General features: G+C 45.4%; 1 protein-coding gene across 1 annotated transcript; it reads left to right on the top strand.

The window, feature by feature from the left end:
• The first annotated feature begins 6,523 nt into the window (after positions 1 to 6,523).
• On the top strand, positions 6,524 to 13,135 carry RPS10 (ribosomal protein S10). Its single transcript, XM_075269911.1, has 6 exons — positions 6,524 to 6,620; positions 10,808 to 10,957; positions 11,046 to 11,217; positions 12,503 to 12,580; positions 12,696 to 12,751; positions 13,046 to 13,135. Exons 2-6 carry the CDS (start codon positions 10,808 to 10,810, stop codon positions 13,088 to 13,090), a joined length of 501 nt encoding a protein of 166 aa, XP_075126012.1. The 5' UTR covers positions 6,524 to 6,620; the 3' UTR covers positions 13,091 to 13,135.
• The last annotated feature ends 476 nt before the right edge of the window (positions 13,136 to 13,611 follow it).

Genomic DNA, 13,611 nt, shown 5'->3' with positions numbered 1-13,611 from the left:
GCAAGACAGGCTTTGAGAAAGGAACAAGATTTCCGAAACGCGTCAGTCTGGACGCACATTTTAAAACGACACGTGTGTTTGATGTATTTATTTTATTTGGAATTTTGTATGGAATAAAGAGTCAAGAAAAGTTTTTTTACAACGTACACGGCTGTGCTGGATACCTTTTTTACCTTTGGATTTATGACCAGATAAGTCAAGGGATGTGTCCCAAAAAAATGAATAAAGTGATATAGCGGACAAACAAAGCAGTTCTGCTGAAGCAGTGTATTTAGGAAAAGTCTTACATTCACATTAACAAGCAGTATAGATAGGATCCTTGTGATGGGACAACCCCTTTAACAAGCAGTATAGATAGGATCCTCGTGATGGGACAACCCTTTAAGCACTTGGAAAGCATTGAACAATTTCGAACAGAACGAGGTTTACGCCAACAATTTCCAGATCTACACTAAAGTTTTCTTAGTAAACAGTATAGGAAAATGTAATGGGGTGACAAAATGTCAAAAAGTCTCATTTTTCAGTTTAAAGGGATTCTACCATTAAAAAACTTTTTTTTCTAGGTAACACGTCGGAATAGCCTTTAGAAAGGCTATTTGTCTCCTACCCTTAGAAGTGCTCTCACCACACCGTTCGTTAGAAATACCGGTTTGTACCGGTATGCTAATTTGTTCTCTCGCAGCAATGGGGGCGTCCCCAACGCTGCCTGAGAACAGGATCCTGCGCCGCCTCTATCTTCTTCTGCATCCTCCCCTTCCTTCTTCGGCTTGACGTCGGACGACTGCGCAGTACGCTCTGCGCATGCAGTACTGCGCATGCACGAAATTGCGGTGTCGGCACTATGGCCGCGGGCATGCGCACTACGTTCGGCGAAATCTTCACCTAACAGAGCGTACTGCGCAGGCGTCCGACGTCAAGCCGAAGAAGGAAGGGGAGGATCCTGTTCTCGGGCAGCGGTGGGGATGCCGCCATCACATTTTCAATGCTGGGGGACGCCCCCATTGCTGCGAGAGAACTAATTAGCATACCGGTACAAACCGGTATTTCTAACGAACAGCGCGGCGGAGATCACTTCTAAAGGTAGGAGACGAATAGCCTTTCTAAAGGCTATTCCGATGTGTTACCTAGAAAAAAAAGTTTTTTAATGGTAGACTCCCTTTAAGTCTTACTTGAGCAAGACCCAGGACTGTTATATGGGCTTCCGGCATCTGCTTTTGCCTCTGTGAATGGTCAGATTTCCCATCCCATAGAATCCCTATCAGGTTAGGATTCCAGCGGCCTTGATATCTGTTCTCCATTGTAGAAATATCTTTATGGATCCTCTCTCCGTGTTCGTCACTTACGTGTCCCAAATTGGGTGGGAAAAAAGTGAAGATGGGAATGTAAGAAATGTATTTCCATTGACATTGGGCAGCCGAGTTCTTCCTATGCTATAAGCCTGGTGTCTAGTAGAGATGAGCGAGTGCTGTTTGGATCAGCCGATCCGAACAGCACGCTCGCATAGAAATGAATCGACACGGGGGTTAAGCCGGCCGGCCGCCGTCAAAGTGGAAGTACCAGGTGCATCCATTCATTTCTATGGAGCGTGCTGTTTGGATCGGCTGATCCCAACAGTACTCGCTCATCTCTAGTTTCTACTAATTCAGCAGAGTCTTCAGCTCGTCTGTTCCTGGGGAAGTTCTGCACTATGAGCACAAATACATCCCGAGCTGCAGGTCCAGAGGTCGAGTTTTGTTCTGAATGTGTCATCGCATTAGTTTGTTGATTTTGGGGGCCAATAAAAATTCCGGCCCTTATTTTAGTCTCAGTGCTAAACTTCTTCATTTCCATCACCATCAAGTGCAATGACAACATTGTCCATTGAACCAGGTTTAATGTGAAGCGCTGGAAGATAAACTTGTAGTGGATGGAGCAGGGACTTGTGTTGTACATTGTACTGGCCACCTGTGCGCTCGGCTCTGAGAGGCCACTGTCTACTATTGTAATGATCATTGTCATCACGACTGTTCCATAGGCACAAGAACCACATCTGCTTTGTGTCCCCGAACTGTAGGCCAAGCAGCGGCGCTACCACTGTCAGGTCAGCACAGATTGTCCGCTTATGTTCTGCGTATTTGACCATTTCCATTTAGCCCCCATACACCAGGACCATGTGACCATCTAACTCCATCATAAGACCAGTTACATCAGTACAGACACAGACATCGCTTTCCATTGCATAGTATGCAGATAACTTGGAGTGTCGATGATGAAAGTGTGAAGTGTTGGTGCCGGACGGGTCTGGGGATGTCCATCGGAATATTTCCAATATATAATGCATCGATATTAAATGGATAGGCTTTACATGTATAACTTAAAATCTAGAAGTGTAAGGAAAATTCCGAGTTCATATTTGGAATCAGCGCGCTCATTTTAGTGTAAATCACTAGAGATGAGCGAGTACTGTTGGGATCAGCCGATCCGAACAGCACGCTCCATAGAAATGAATGGATGCACCTGGTACTTCCGCTTTGACGTCGGCCGGCTGCTTAACCCCCCGCGTGCCGGCTACGTCCATTCATTTCTATGCGAGCGTGCTGTTCGGATCGGCTGATCCCTACAGTACTCGCTCATCTCTATAAATCACATGTTTCTCTCAGTAGCAAAATCATTGTTGTGCGGTGTTGGCCTAATACCATGCAATTCTAAAAAAAAAGAAATGCGACGTGCTTCATGGCAGATGTGACCCTGCGCCTTGTGTTATAGAGTATACAGGAGAGTATGGCAATGATCAGTCACAGTACACACCAGTTATGTCCAGTGACTTGGGTGACGTCTTCTCAACCGGAGTTTTCTTTCCTCATCTCATTTTACCAAGACCGCAATGATGACTTCTTCCATCTTTAGGCATCATTTCCAGAGCTGTATGAGCGGCATTACCACTACACAGTGTACAGAGCACTATGAGCGGCATTACCACTACACAGTGTACAGAGCTGTATGAGCGGCATTACCACTACACAGTGTACAGAGCTGTATGAGCGGCATTACCACTACACAGTGTACAGAGCTGTATGAGCGGCATTACTACTACACAGTGTACAGAGCTGTATGAGCAACATTACCACTACACTGTATACAGAGCTGTATATGAGGGGCAATACCTCTACACAGTGTACAGAGCTGTATGACTGACATTACTATATAGTGTACAGAGCTGTATGAGCAGTATTACCACTACACAGTGTACAGAGCTGTATGAGCAACATTACCACTACACAGTGTACAGAGCTGTATGAGCGGCATTACCACTACACAGTGTACAGAGCTGTATGACTGACATTACTATATAGTGTACAGAGCTGTATGAGCAGTATTACCACTACACAGTGTACAGAGCTGTATGAGTGGCATTACCACTACACAGTGTACAGAGCTGTATGACTGACATTACTATATAGTGTACAGAGCTGTATGAGCAGTATTACCACTACACAGTGTACAGAGCTGTATGAGCGGCATTACCACTACACAGTGTACAGAGCTGTATGAGCGGCATTACTACTACACAGTGTACAGAGCTGTATGAGCAACATTACCACTACACTGTATACAGAGCTGTATATGAGGGGCAATACCTCTACACAGTGTACAGAGCTGTATGACTGACATTACTATATAGTGTACAGAGCTGTATGAGCAGTATTACCACTACACAGTGTACAGAGCTGTATGAGCAACATTACCACTACACAGTGTACAGAGCTGTATGAGCGGCATTACCACTACACAGTGTACAGAGCTGTATGACTGACATTACTATATAGTGTACAGAGCTGTATGAGCAGTATTACCACTACACAGTGTACAGAGCTGTATGAGTGGCATTACCACTACACAGTGTACAGAGCTGTATGAGCGGCATTACCACTACACAGTGTACAGAGCTGTATGAGCAGCATTACCACTACACTGTATACAGAGCTGTATATGAGGGGCGATGCCACTACACAGTGTACAGAGCTGTCTGTCTCTGTTCACTGTACAGAGAACAGTAGATTTCAGGTGGTGTTGGAGTTATTTGGGATATAAAATGGAGACCCCTTTAAGCTTTTCTCGGGGCACGGTCACTGTTCTTTTCTCTCCTTGGCTACACCTTCAGATATTTTAACTTTTCTCCAATGGGATCTGCTCCGATTCTTGGTAAATAGTAAAAATCCAGCTGTGCAGGCGCCACACGACATACGTGATAGAACTTCACAGATTCTGTTGTTATTTCACTGCCGTCACTTCTGATGGGAAAAAGTGGCTGCAAAATGACAAATGTCACCGGGGCTAAGAGCTGACTCATGTGGGTGGGGTTCTTCTTTACCATCAGATGTTGTATGGTCATATATAATCGCAACGTCACCCCGCTATACTTAATGGTCAGCAGGGTTTGCAGCAGCAGTAAAGTGGATGAACCCCACACCGTACAGTCAACACATATGGTGTGTAGTATAAATAGTGATGACCAGGACAAAGGAGAATCCATTAGACTACAGACTCATACAGAATATAATGCCTTCTTTACTGTCCTCCACATAGTATAATGCTCTCTTTACTGGTCTCCACATAGTATAATACTCTCTTTACTGTCCTCCACATAATATAATGCTCTCTTTACTGTCCTCCACATAGTATAATGCTCTCCTTACTGGTCTCCACATAGTATAATGCTTTCTTTACCGATCTCTACATAGTATAATGCTCTCTTTACTGTCCTCCACATAGTATGATGCTCTCTTTACTGGCCTCTATATAGTATAAAACTCTCTTTACTGTCCTCCACATAGTATAATACTCTCTTTACTGTCCTTCTCATAGTATAATACTTTCTTTACTGGTCTCCACATAGTATAATGCTCTCTTTACTGGTCTCCACATAGTATAATACTCTCTTTACTGGCCTCTATATAGTATAAAACTCTCTTTACTATCCTCCACATAGTATAATACTCTCTTTACTGGTCTCCACATAGTATAATACTCTCTTTACTGTCCTTCTCATAGTATAATACTTTGTTTACTGGTCTCCACATAGTATAATACTCTCTTTACTGTCCTTCTCATAGTATAATACTCTCTTTACTGGTCTCCACATAGTATAATACTCTCTTTACTGGTCTCCACATAGTATAATACTCTCTTTACTGGTCTCCACATAGTATAATACTCTCTGTACTGTCCTTCCCATAGTATAATACTCTCTTTACTGGCCTCTATATAGTATAATACTTTCTTTACTGGTCTCCACATAGTATAATACTCTCTTTACTGTCCTTCTCATAGTATAATACTTTCTTTACTGTCCTCCACATAGTATAATGTTCTCCTTACTGGTCTCCACATAGTATAATACTCTATTTACTGGTCTCCACATAGTATAATACTTTCTTTACTGTCCTCCACATAGTATAATACTCTCTTTACTGGCCTCTATATAGTATAATGCTCTCTTTACTGGCCTTCTCATAGTATAATACTTTCTTTACTGGTCTCCACATAGTATAATGCTCTCCTTACTGGTCTCCACATAGTATAATGCTCTCCTTACTGGTCTCCACATAGTATAATACTCTCTGTACTGGCCTCTATATAGTATAATGCTCTCTTTACTGGCCTTCTCATAGTATAATACTTTCTTTACTGTCCTCCACATAGTATAATGTTCTCCTTACTGGTCTCCACATAGTATAATACTCTATTTACTGGTCTCCACATAGTATAATACTTTCTTTACTGTCCTCCACATAGTATAATACTCTCTTTACTGGCCTCTATATAGTATAATGCTCTCTTTACTGGCCTTCTCATAGTATAATACTTTCTTTACTGGTCTCCACATAGTATAATGCTCTCCTTACTGGTCTCCACATAGTATAATGCTCTCCTTACTGGTCTCCACATAGTATAATACTCTCTGTACTGGCCTCTATATAGTATAATGCTCTCTTTACTGGCCTTCTCATAGTATAATACTTTCTTTACTGGTCTCCACATAGTATAATGCTCTCCTTACTGGTCTCCACATAGTATAATACTCTCTTTACTGTCCTCCACATAGTATAATACTCTCTTTACTGGTCTCCACACAGTATAATACTCTATTTACTGGATTCCACATAGTATAATGCTTTCTTTAATGCTCTCCACATAGTATAATGCCCGGGCCCACTGTCAGCATTATTGGGGCACTAGATACAGGAGCTATGTATACCATGTGCTTCTACCTATATACATGTCATTACTGGCAGCCTCTCCACCTGTGATGGGACTACATGTACCAGCAGCTCTCCCGTTACATAGCCCCCCACCCCGGCCGCAGCAGTGTCAGGTCTGTGGGGCGCACACCCCTCTGTGCCCAGTCCAATTTCACCACTAAGGAGGCCCCGCGTCACTGGGGTCCATGGAAACGGCACTGATGACGTAATCAGTCAGCGCGTGCGAGCTCCTAAGGGGGCCTGAACGATCACGTGTCGCAGAATCTAGGCAGGCACAGCCTTGGCCACCTCCTTTTGGGTCCTGTCCGCTGAGGGAAGTCCACCCGCTCTGCGCATGCTCCTTCCTTTCCTGCTCAGGCCTTCGAGAAAGCTGCAGAGGTGAGCGGATACCGGGGCTTTGTAATCCGTCCTAGATGGCGGCCATCCGGGGACTGCCGGTACCTGTAACTAATACATTGTGTACCGGCAGTGAGGAGGGACCGGGGCCGCCATATATGTGTGAGGTGTAGCGGTAATAGGCAGAGGGAAGGCTGCGGCCTGCGGGGCCCCCGAGTACCGGGCGGGATGTGCTCGTGCTTATTAACCCCTCCGTGGTATCACTGAGTAGTGTTATACCGGGGCATTAGTGTCTCCTGGGGTGTATATACTGTACGTATATCTGTATATAGGGTGTATATACTGTATGTGCTATGTACATGGTAGGGGTGTACAGTATGTACATATAGATGTGTATGGGCTGTATATAGTATGTATTGTGGGTATATATAGGTGTGTATGGGCTGTATATAGTATGTATTGTGGGTATATATAGATGTGTATGGGCTGTATATAGTATGTATTGTGGTTATATATAGGTGTGTATGGGCTGTATATAGTATGTGTTGTGGGTATATATAGGTGTGTATGGGCTGTATATAGTATGTGTTGTGGGTATATATAGGTGTGTATGGGCTGTATATAGTATGTATTGTGGGTATATATAGGTGTGTATGGGCTGTATATATGTTAGTGTGTATCTACTTTTCATATATATAGTTACTATATGTATGTACAGTTATATATAGTTATGTCTGGGCTGTATATAGTATGTATTGTGGGTATATATAGATGTGTATGGGCTGTGTATTGTGGGTATATATGGATGTGTCTGTATTGTATATATGTTAGTGTATATCTACTTTTCTTATATATAGTTACTATATGTATGTACAGTTGTTATATAGAGATGTCTGGGCTGTATATATCTACAGTGGGTATATATGGCTATGTCTGGGCTGTATATATGTACAGTGGGTATATACGGCTGTGTCTGGGCTGTATATATGTACAGTGGGTATATACGGATGTGTCTGGGCTGTATATATCTACAGTGGGTATATATGGCTATGTCTGGGCTGTATATATGTACAGTGGGTATATACGGCTGTGTCTGGGCTGTATATATGTACAGTGGGTATATACGGATGTGTCTGGGCTGTATATATGTACAGAGGGTATATACGGCTGTGTCTGGGCTGTATATATGTACAGTGGGTATATACGGATGTGTCTGGGCTGTATATATGTACAGTGGGTATATACGGATGTGTCTGGGCTGTATATATGTACAGTGGTTATATACGGATGTGTCTGGGCTGTATATATGTACAGAGGGTATATACGGCTGTGTCTGGGCTGTATATATGTACAGTGGGTATATACGGCTGTGTCTGGGCTGTATATATGTACAGTGGTTATATACGGCTGTGTCTGGGCTGTATATATGTACAGTGGGTATATACAGGTGTGTCTGGGCTGTATATATGTACAGTGGGTATATACAGGTGTGTCTGGGCTGTATATATGTACAGTGGGTATATACAGATGTCTGGGCTGTATATATGTACAGTGGGTATATACAGGTGTGTCTGGGCTGTATATATGTACAGTGGGTATATACAGATGTGTCTGGGCTGTATATATGTACAGTGGGTATATACAGATGTGTCTGGGCTGTATATATGTACAGTGGGTATATACAGATGTGTCTGGGCTGTATATATGTACAGTGGGTATATATGGTGATTATATGTCTGGGCTTTGAATGTATATAGATCAGTGCTATAAACCTTCCATATACACTGATGATTATTATTGTTTATTTATATAGCACCATTAACCCCATGGTGCTCTGTACATTATTATATTAATCCCATGGTGCTCTGTACATTATTATATTAATCCCATGGTGCTCTGTACATTATTATATTAATCCCATGGTGCTCTGTACATTATTATATTAATCCCATGGTGCTGTACATTTGAGGGTTACATACAATACACAGAATATACAGGTACATATAATACTAACAATGACTGACTGGCACAGTGGGGTAGAGGGCCCTGCCCGCGAGGGCTTACAATCTATGGGGGGAGGGGGGTAGAGACAGAAGGAAAGGGGGAGACTGTACAGATGGTGGTGCGGTGATAGGGTGATAGCGGCCTTTTTGAATCCTGTGATTGTGGGGGTCAGTCTTATGTGTCTTGGTAAGGAGTTCCAGAGTATGGGGGATGCACGGGAGAAATCTTGGAGACGGTTGTGTGAGGAGCGGATGAGGGCAGAGCGGAGTAGGAGGTCATTGGAGGATCTGAGGTTACGTGTGGGCAGGTAGCGGGAGATGAGGTCAGAGATATATGGAGGGGACAGGTGAGGATGAGGTCAGAGATATATGGAGGGGACAGGTGAGGATGAGGTCAGAGATATATGGAGGGGACAGGTGAGGATGAGGTCAGAGATATATGGAGGGGACAGGTGAGGATGAGGTCAGAGATATATGGAGGGGACAGGTGAGGATGAGGTCAGAGATATATGGAGGGGACAGGTGAGGTCAGAGATATATGGAGGGGACAGGTGAGGATGAGGTCAGAGATATATGGAGGGGACAGGTGAGGATGAGGTCAGAGATATATGGAGGGGACAGGTGAGGATGAGGTCAGAGATATATGGAGGGGACAGGTTGTGGATGAGGTCAGAGATATATGGAGGGGGCAGGTTGTGGATGAGGTTGGAGATATATGGAGGGGACAGGTTGTGGATGAGGTCGGAGATATATGGAGGGGACAGGTTGTGGATGAGGTCGGAGATATATGGAGGGGACAGGTTGTGGATGAGGTCGGAGATATATGGAGGGGACAGGTGAGGATGAGGTCGGAGATATATGGAGGGGACAGGTTGTGGATGAGGTCGGAGATATATGGAGGGGACAGGTGAGGATGAGGTCAGAGATATATGGAGGGGACAGGGTGTGGATGAGGTCGGAGATATATGGAGGGGACAGGTGAGGTCGGAGATATATGGAGGGGACAGGTTGTGGATGAGGTCGGAGATATATGGAGGGGACAGGTTGTGGATGAGGTCAGAGATATATGGAGGGGACAGGTTGTGGATGGCTTTGTATGTTAGTGTTAGTAGCCTGAACTCAATTCGCTGGGCTATGAGTAACCAGTGGAGGGACTGGCAGAGGGGAGCAGCTGATGAAGATCGGGGGGTGAGGTGGATTAAGGTGGACTGGAGGGGGGCGAGGGTGTTAGCCGGGAGTCCATGGAGAAGGGTGTTGCAGTAATCTAGGCGGGAGACTAGGAGGGCCTGGACGAGCATCTTAGTAGTTTCCGGGGTGAGGAAGGAGCGGATTCGGTGGATGTTCTTGAGTTGGAGGCGACAGGAGGTGTTGAGGGTTTGAATATGTGACTTTAAGGATAGGTCGGGGTTGAGGATGATCAAAGCGGTGCCCCCTCCCCCTATGTGTGTCACTCCTGCACCCCATTCCTGTGCGCCCCCCTTCCTCTGTGCCATGTTATGCTATCATTAACTCCTTCGGGGCTGGTTTGGGGTTTTTCTAGCCCCAGCAATGCCTGTTTATAGTGATGACCTGTGCTCAGGATAGACAGTCAGTATCTGTGCTGTGGGGGCTGATCCTGGATCCCGCACTGATCAGCTGCCTCCAGATGTGACACAAGCTCTGCTTCTATTCCAGTAATGGGACCAGACCTACTGCTCCCCACTAGTATAGTATACAGCTCCCGCCTCTGTATACTGCAGCTGCTCTTGGCTGGTTACTTTCTAATAGCTGAGTTTCCTCATTGATGTGGGATCCGGGTCTCCATCTCCGCTGATCTAATACTGAGGACCGATCCTTTAGTATCCTTTCTCTTTGCGTCTTGGACCTTTTATTGATACAACAGTTGTCTTTGTATTTTTGGTCCCCCTTCCCCCATAACACCCTTGTGCTCCAGTGATGTATGAAGGTGGAGGAACAGGTTTAAGGCCTTTAGTGGCTGCTGGAAAAAAAATAAGTCTTGTCAATCACTAAAGGGTTAATAAGTGGTCAGTTGTCAGGGAGGACTTGTGCAGGAAACTCAATTCAGGCGGTGTGATGTGTGCAAACTGTAAGTGCAGCGTATACTGTGCGGCGTGTATATATATATATATATATATATATATATATATATATATATATATATATATATATATATGTGTATATATGAGCCCCCAGAACATCAATAACTTATTCCCGTTCCCTTCTCAGATGTTGATGCCCAAGAAGGATCGTATCGCCATCTATGAGCTCCTCTTCAAGGAGGGTGTCATGGTGGCCAAGAAAGACGTCCACATGCCCAAGCATCCTGAGCTCGCAGACAAGAATGTGCCCAACCTCCACGTCATGAAGGCCATGCAGGTAAGTGCACAGCGGTATACATATATACTGTGCTAGAGCCGGGAGGTGCCAGTTACTCTTCCTGACCCTTGTCTTTGTCTCCCTGCAGTCCCTGAAGTCTCGCGGCTATGTGAAGGAGCAGTTTGCCTGGCGCCACTTCTACTGGTACCTGACCAATGAGGGCATCCAGTACCTGCGGGATTTCCTGCACCTGCCCCCAGAGATCGTCCCTGCAACTCTGAGGAGGAGTCGCCCCGAGACTGGCAGACCAAGGCCTAAAGGTGAGTTACATGGGGTGTCCGGGCATCCTGCTGCCAGGCTATAGGGTATGGGACTATACTAGTGGAGTGGATGTGACGTGCCCTGGTGCAGGATATGGGGGTTCAGAGCACAGATTGTTGATCTCCCCCCATAACACGATATTGGGGCTCCTTTGGCATGTTCGTGTATTGCCCTGTGTTGCCGGAGATAGAGCTTACCCTCCTCTCCCATATAACTCTGCTTTATGAGGGGGCCGTCCACAGGGTCAGTAATTGTCTGTTTACTGGAACCTCCAATGATCACAAGAATAGGGGACCTGTGCTGCCCCCTACCCCGCCGTTCAGTAGCGTCCATAGTCCATTTGCTCCACTAGTCCATTCATTCTTATTGGACTGGACATGAGAAGTGATAGATTATTTTCTGTTGTTCCCATAGACTGGTGGAGAAGCTCATACACGATCGCTGCTCCATTTATATGGGGGGGGGGGATATGGGACCCTTATTCTCCTAATTCCTGGTGGTCTCTAATCACATCACCCACCTTATGACTAGGGTGAAGATTTACCAAGTCTCATACACCTGCTGCAAAAAGTGCAACTCTCAAAGTGGGGCAGTGTATGCAGCGGGATATTACTGAGGCTCTGAGCTATTACATTGTACACTGCTGCTGTGACACTACAACTCCCAGCATGCTCCTTTCACTTCTGTGGGAGTTCCAAGAACAGCGGAGCCAGTGTGCATGCTGGGGGTTGTAGTTCCACAACAGCTGGTGCGCCAAAGGATGCCGACCCCTGGAGTAGTGTGAAGGCAACAGCAGAACTGCAGCAAAGATTACAGCAAACTGACCCATGTCCAGTGGATTTCTTCCTCTTCACAAACATGGCGCAGTCCGAGCCTTGTACCTGACGTTCGATCACATTGTATCCGCATTCTGCGACTGTTTTGCACACTGACGGTGACCTGTAAACCACGTCTGTATGGGGATTGTAGAATCTGCAGTCACGTCGTAGTTTTGCTCAGTATCACCTGTAGATTGCACTTTTTGGTTCGTGTTTTTTTGGCACAAATGTATTACCTGTGACATACAGCTGACCGATCTCTGCTCCCAGTCATGTGACTTATAACCCCTTGGGCGCCAGGGTCACTCTGGACAAGGGCATTGGATGGCCTCCAGTCCTGGCCGCTCCGCTGGGAGCAGATTCCTGTCCACTCGTTTGGTGATTTAGTCGTCTGACTTTCCATAACCAGAACTATTCGGCGCTGACTCTTCCGTCCTGACGTAGATTTGTTTTTATTTTTCTTTAGGTCTGGAGGGTGAACGTCCCGCACGCTTGTCTCGTGGTGAGGCAGACAGAGACACATACAGACGCAGCGCTGCCCCACGTAAGTGTCCGCTGGAAGGACGATGGATAAAATGATGGTTAATTCCCACTTTAGGGTCTGGATAACACATTGAATTTTTTATTTATTTTTATTTTTTTATTTTATTTTTTTGCAGCCGGTGCAGACAAGAAGGCCGAAGCCGGCGCTGGAGCCGCTACAGAATTCCAGTTTGTAAGTTCACTTTTACTATAGATTTCTATAGGCTGTGTCCAAATGGCATTTTCCATAAATTGAGCCCAAAATGTGTCCATAGGGTTACAGGAGCCTGATGGAGGCCGTTGGGTAGTGTCCATTAGTATGAGGGGGATGGGATGTCTGGATTCTGCCATAGACTACACCATACTATAGGCTTTATACTCATGGCTGACAGATGCCGCATCCCTTATGGCACTTTAGTAAGGATTGTAGGTGGGATCTGTAACCCTTTCACAGCCAGGACCTTACTATTCTTCTCTTCTTTTGCAGAGAGGAGGCTTTGGACGCGGCCGTGGACAGCAACCCCCTCAGTGATGCGGCTATCCTTCATTTGTCAATAAAACCATTTTTCCCACACAATTTTCTGCTCTTTCTTTCCGTACAAGGTCTTGGTGTCAGGAGGATCAGGGTTTTGTGTGGTTAAAGGGGTATCTATTCTTGGGATCGGTGATCAATTGAAGATCCTTGGAGGGGGGGGGGGGTCCGACACGTATCGGCTCCCTGAGTGCTGCAGCCATGCCATGTGGCTTGTTCACAGCGCAGCCCCATTCAGATGATTGAGCTGAGCTGTAATACCAAGCACAACCACTATGTGGTGCTGGGGTGAGGAGACTGCAGTGCTCGCTCGTACAGCTGATCAGTGAGGGTGCTAGGTGTCTAACCTCTAACTATCTGCATTTGATGGTGTATACCAGGGATAGGTCATTGGTTACCAAACTTGTATATACTGCTGTGGATATAACGTGAATAACAGGACTCACTATGGAGGCTGCAGGCACTCGCCATAAAGGAAACTTCAAGCTATACGGCCATTACAGGAACACTAAGCCACTGCC

This window comes from Leptodactylus fuscus, chromosome 4, assembly GCF_031893055.1.
Source record: "Leptodactylus fuscus isolate aLepFus1 chromosome 4, aLepFus1.hap2, whole genome shotgun sequence".
NCBI lineage: Eukaryota > Metazoa > Chordata > Amphibia > Anura > Leptodactylidae > Leptodactylus > Leptodactylus fuscus.
This window is presented reverse-complemented; position numbering and strand designations above follow the sequence as displayed.

Excerpts from the sequence above, each read along its gene's own strand:
- RPS10 (XM_075269911.1), top strand. The coding sequence starts at position 10,808 with ATGTTGATGCCCAAGAAGGATCGTATCGCCATCTATGAGCTCCTCTTC. Across the intron at positions 12,581-12,695 it reads CAGACGCAGCGCTGCCCCAC|CCGGTGCAGACAAGAAGGCC; the intron begins GTAAGTGTCCGC and ends ATTTTTTTGCAG. Across the intron at positions 12,752-13,045 it reads CCGCTACAGAATTCCAGTTT|AGAGGAGGCTTTGGACGCGG; the intron begins GTAAGTTCACTT and ends CTTCTTTTGCAG.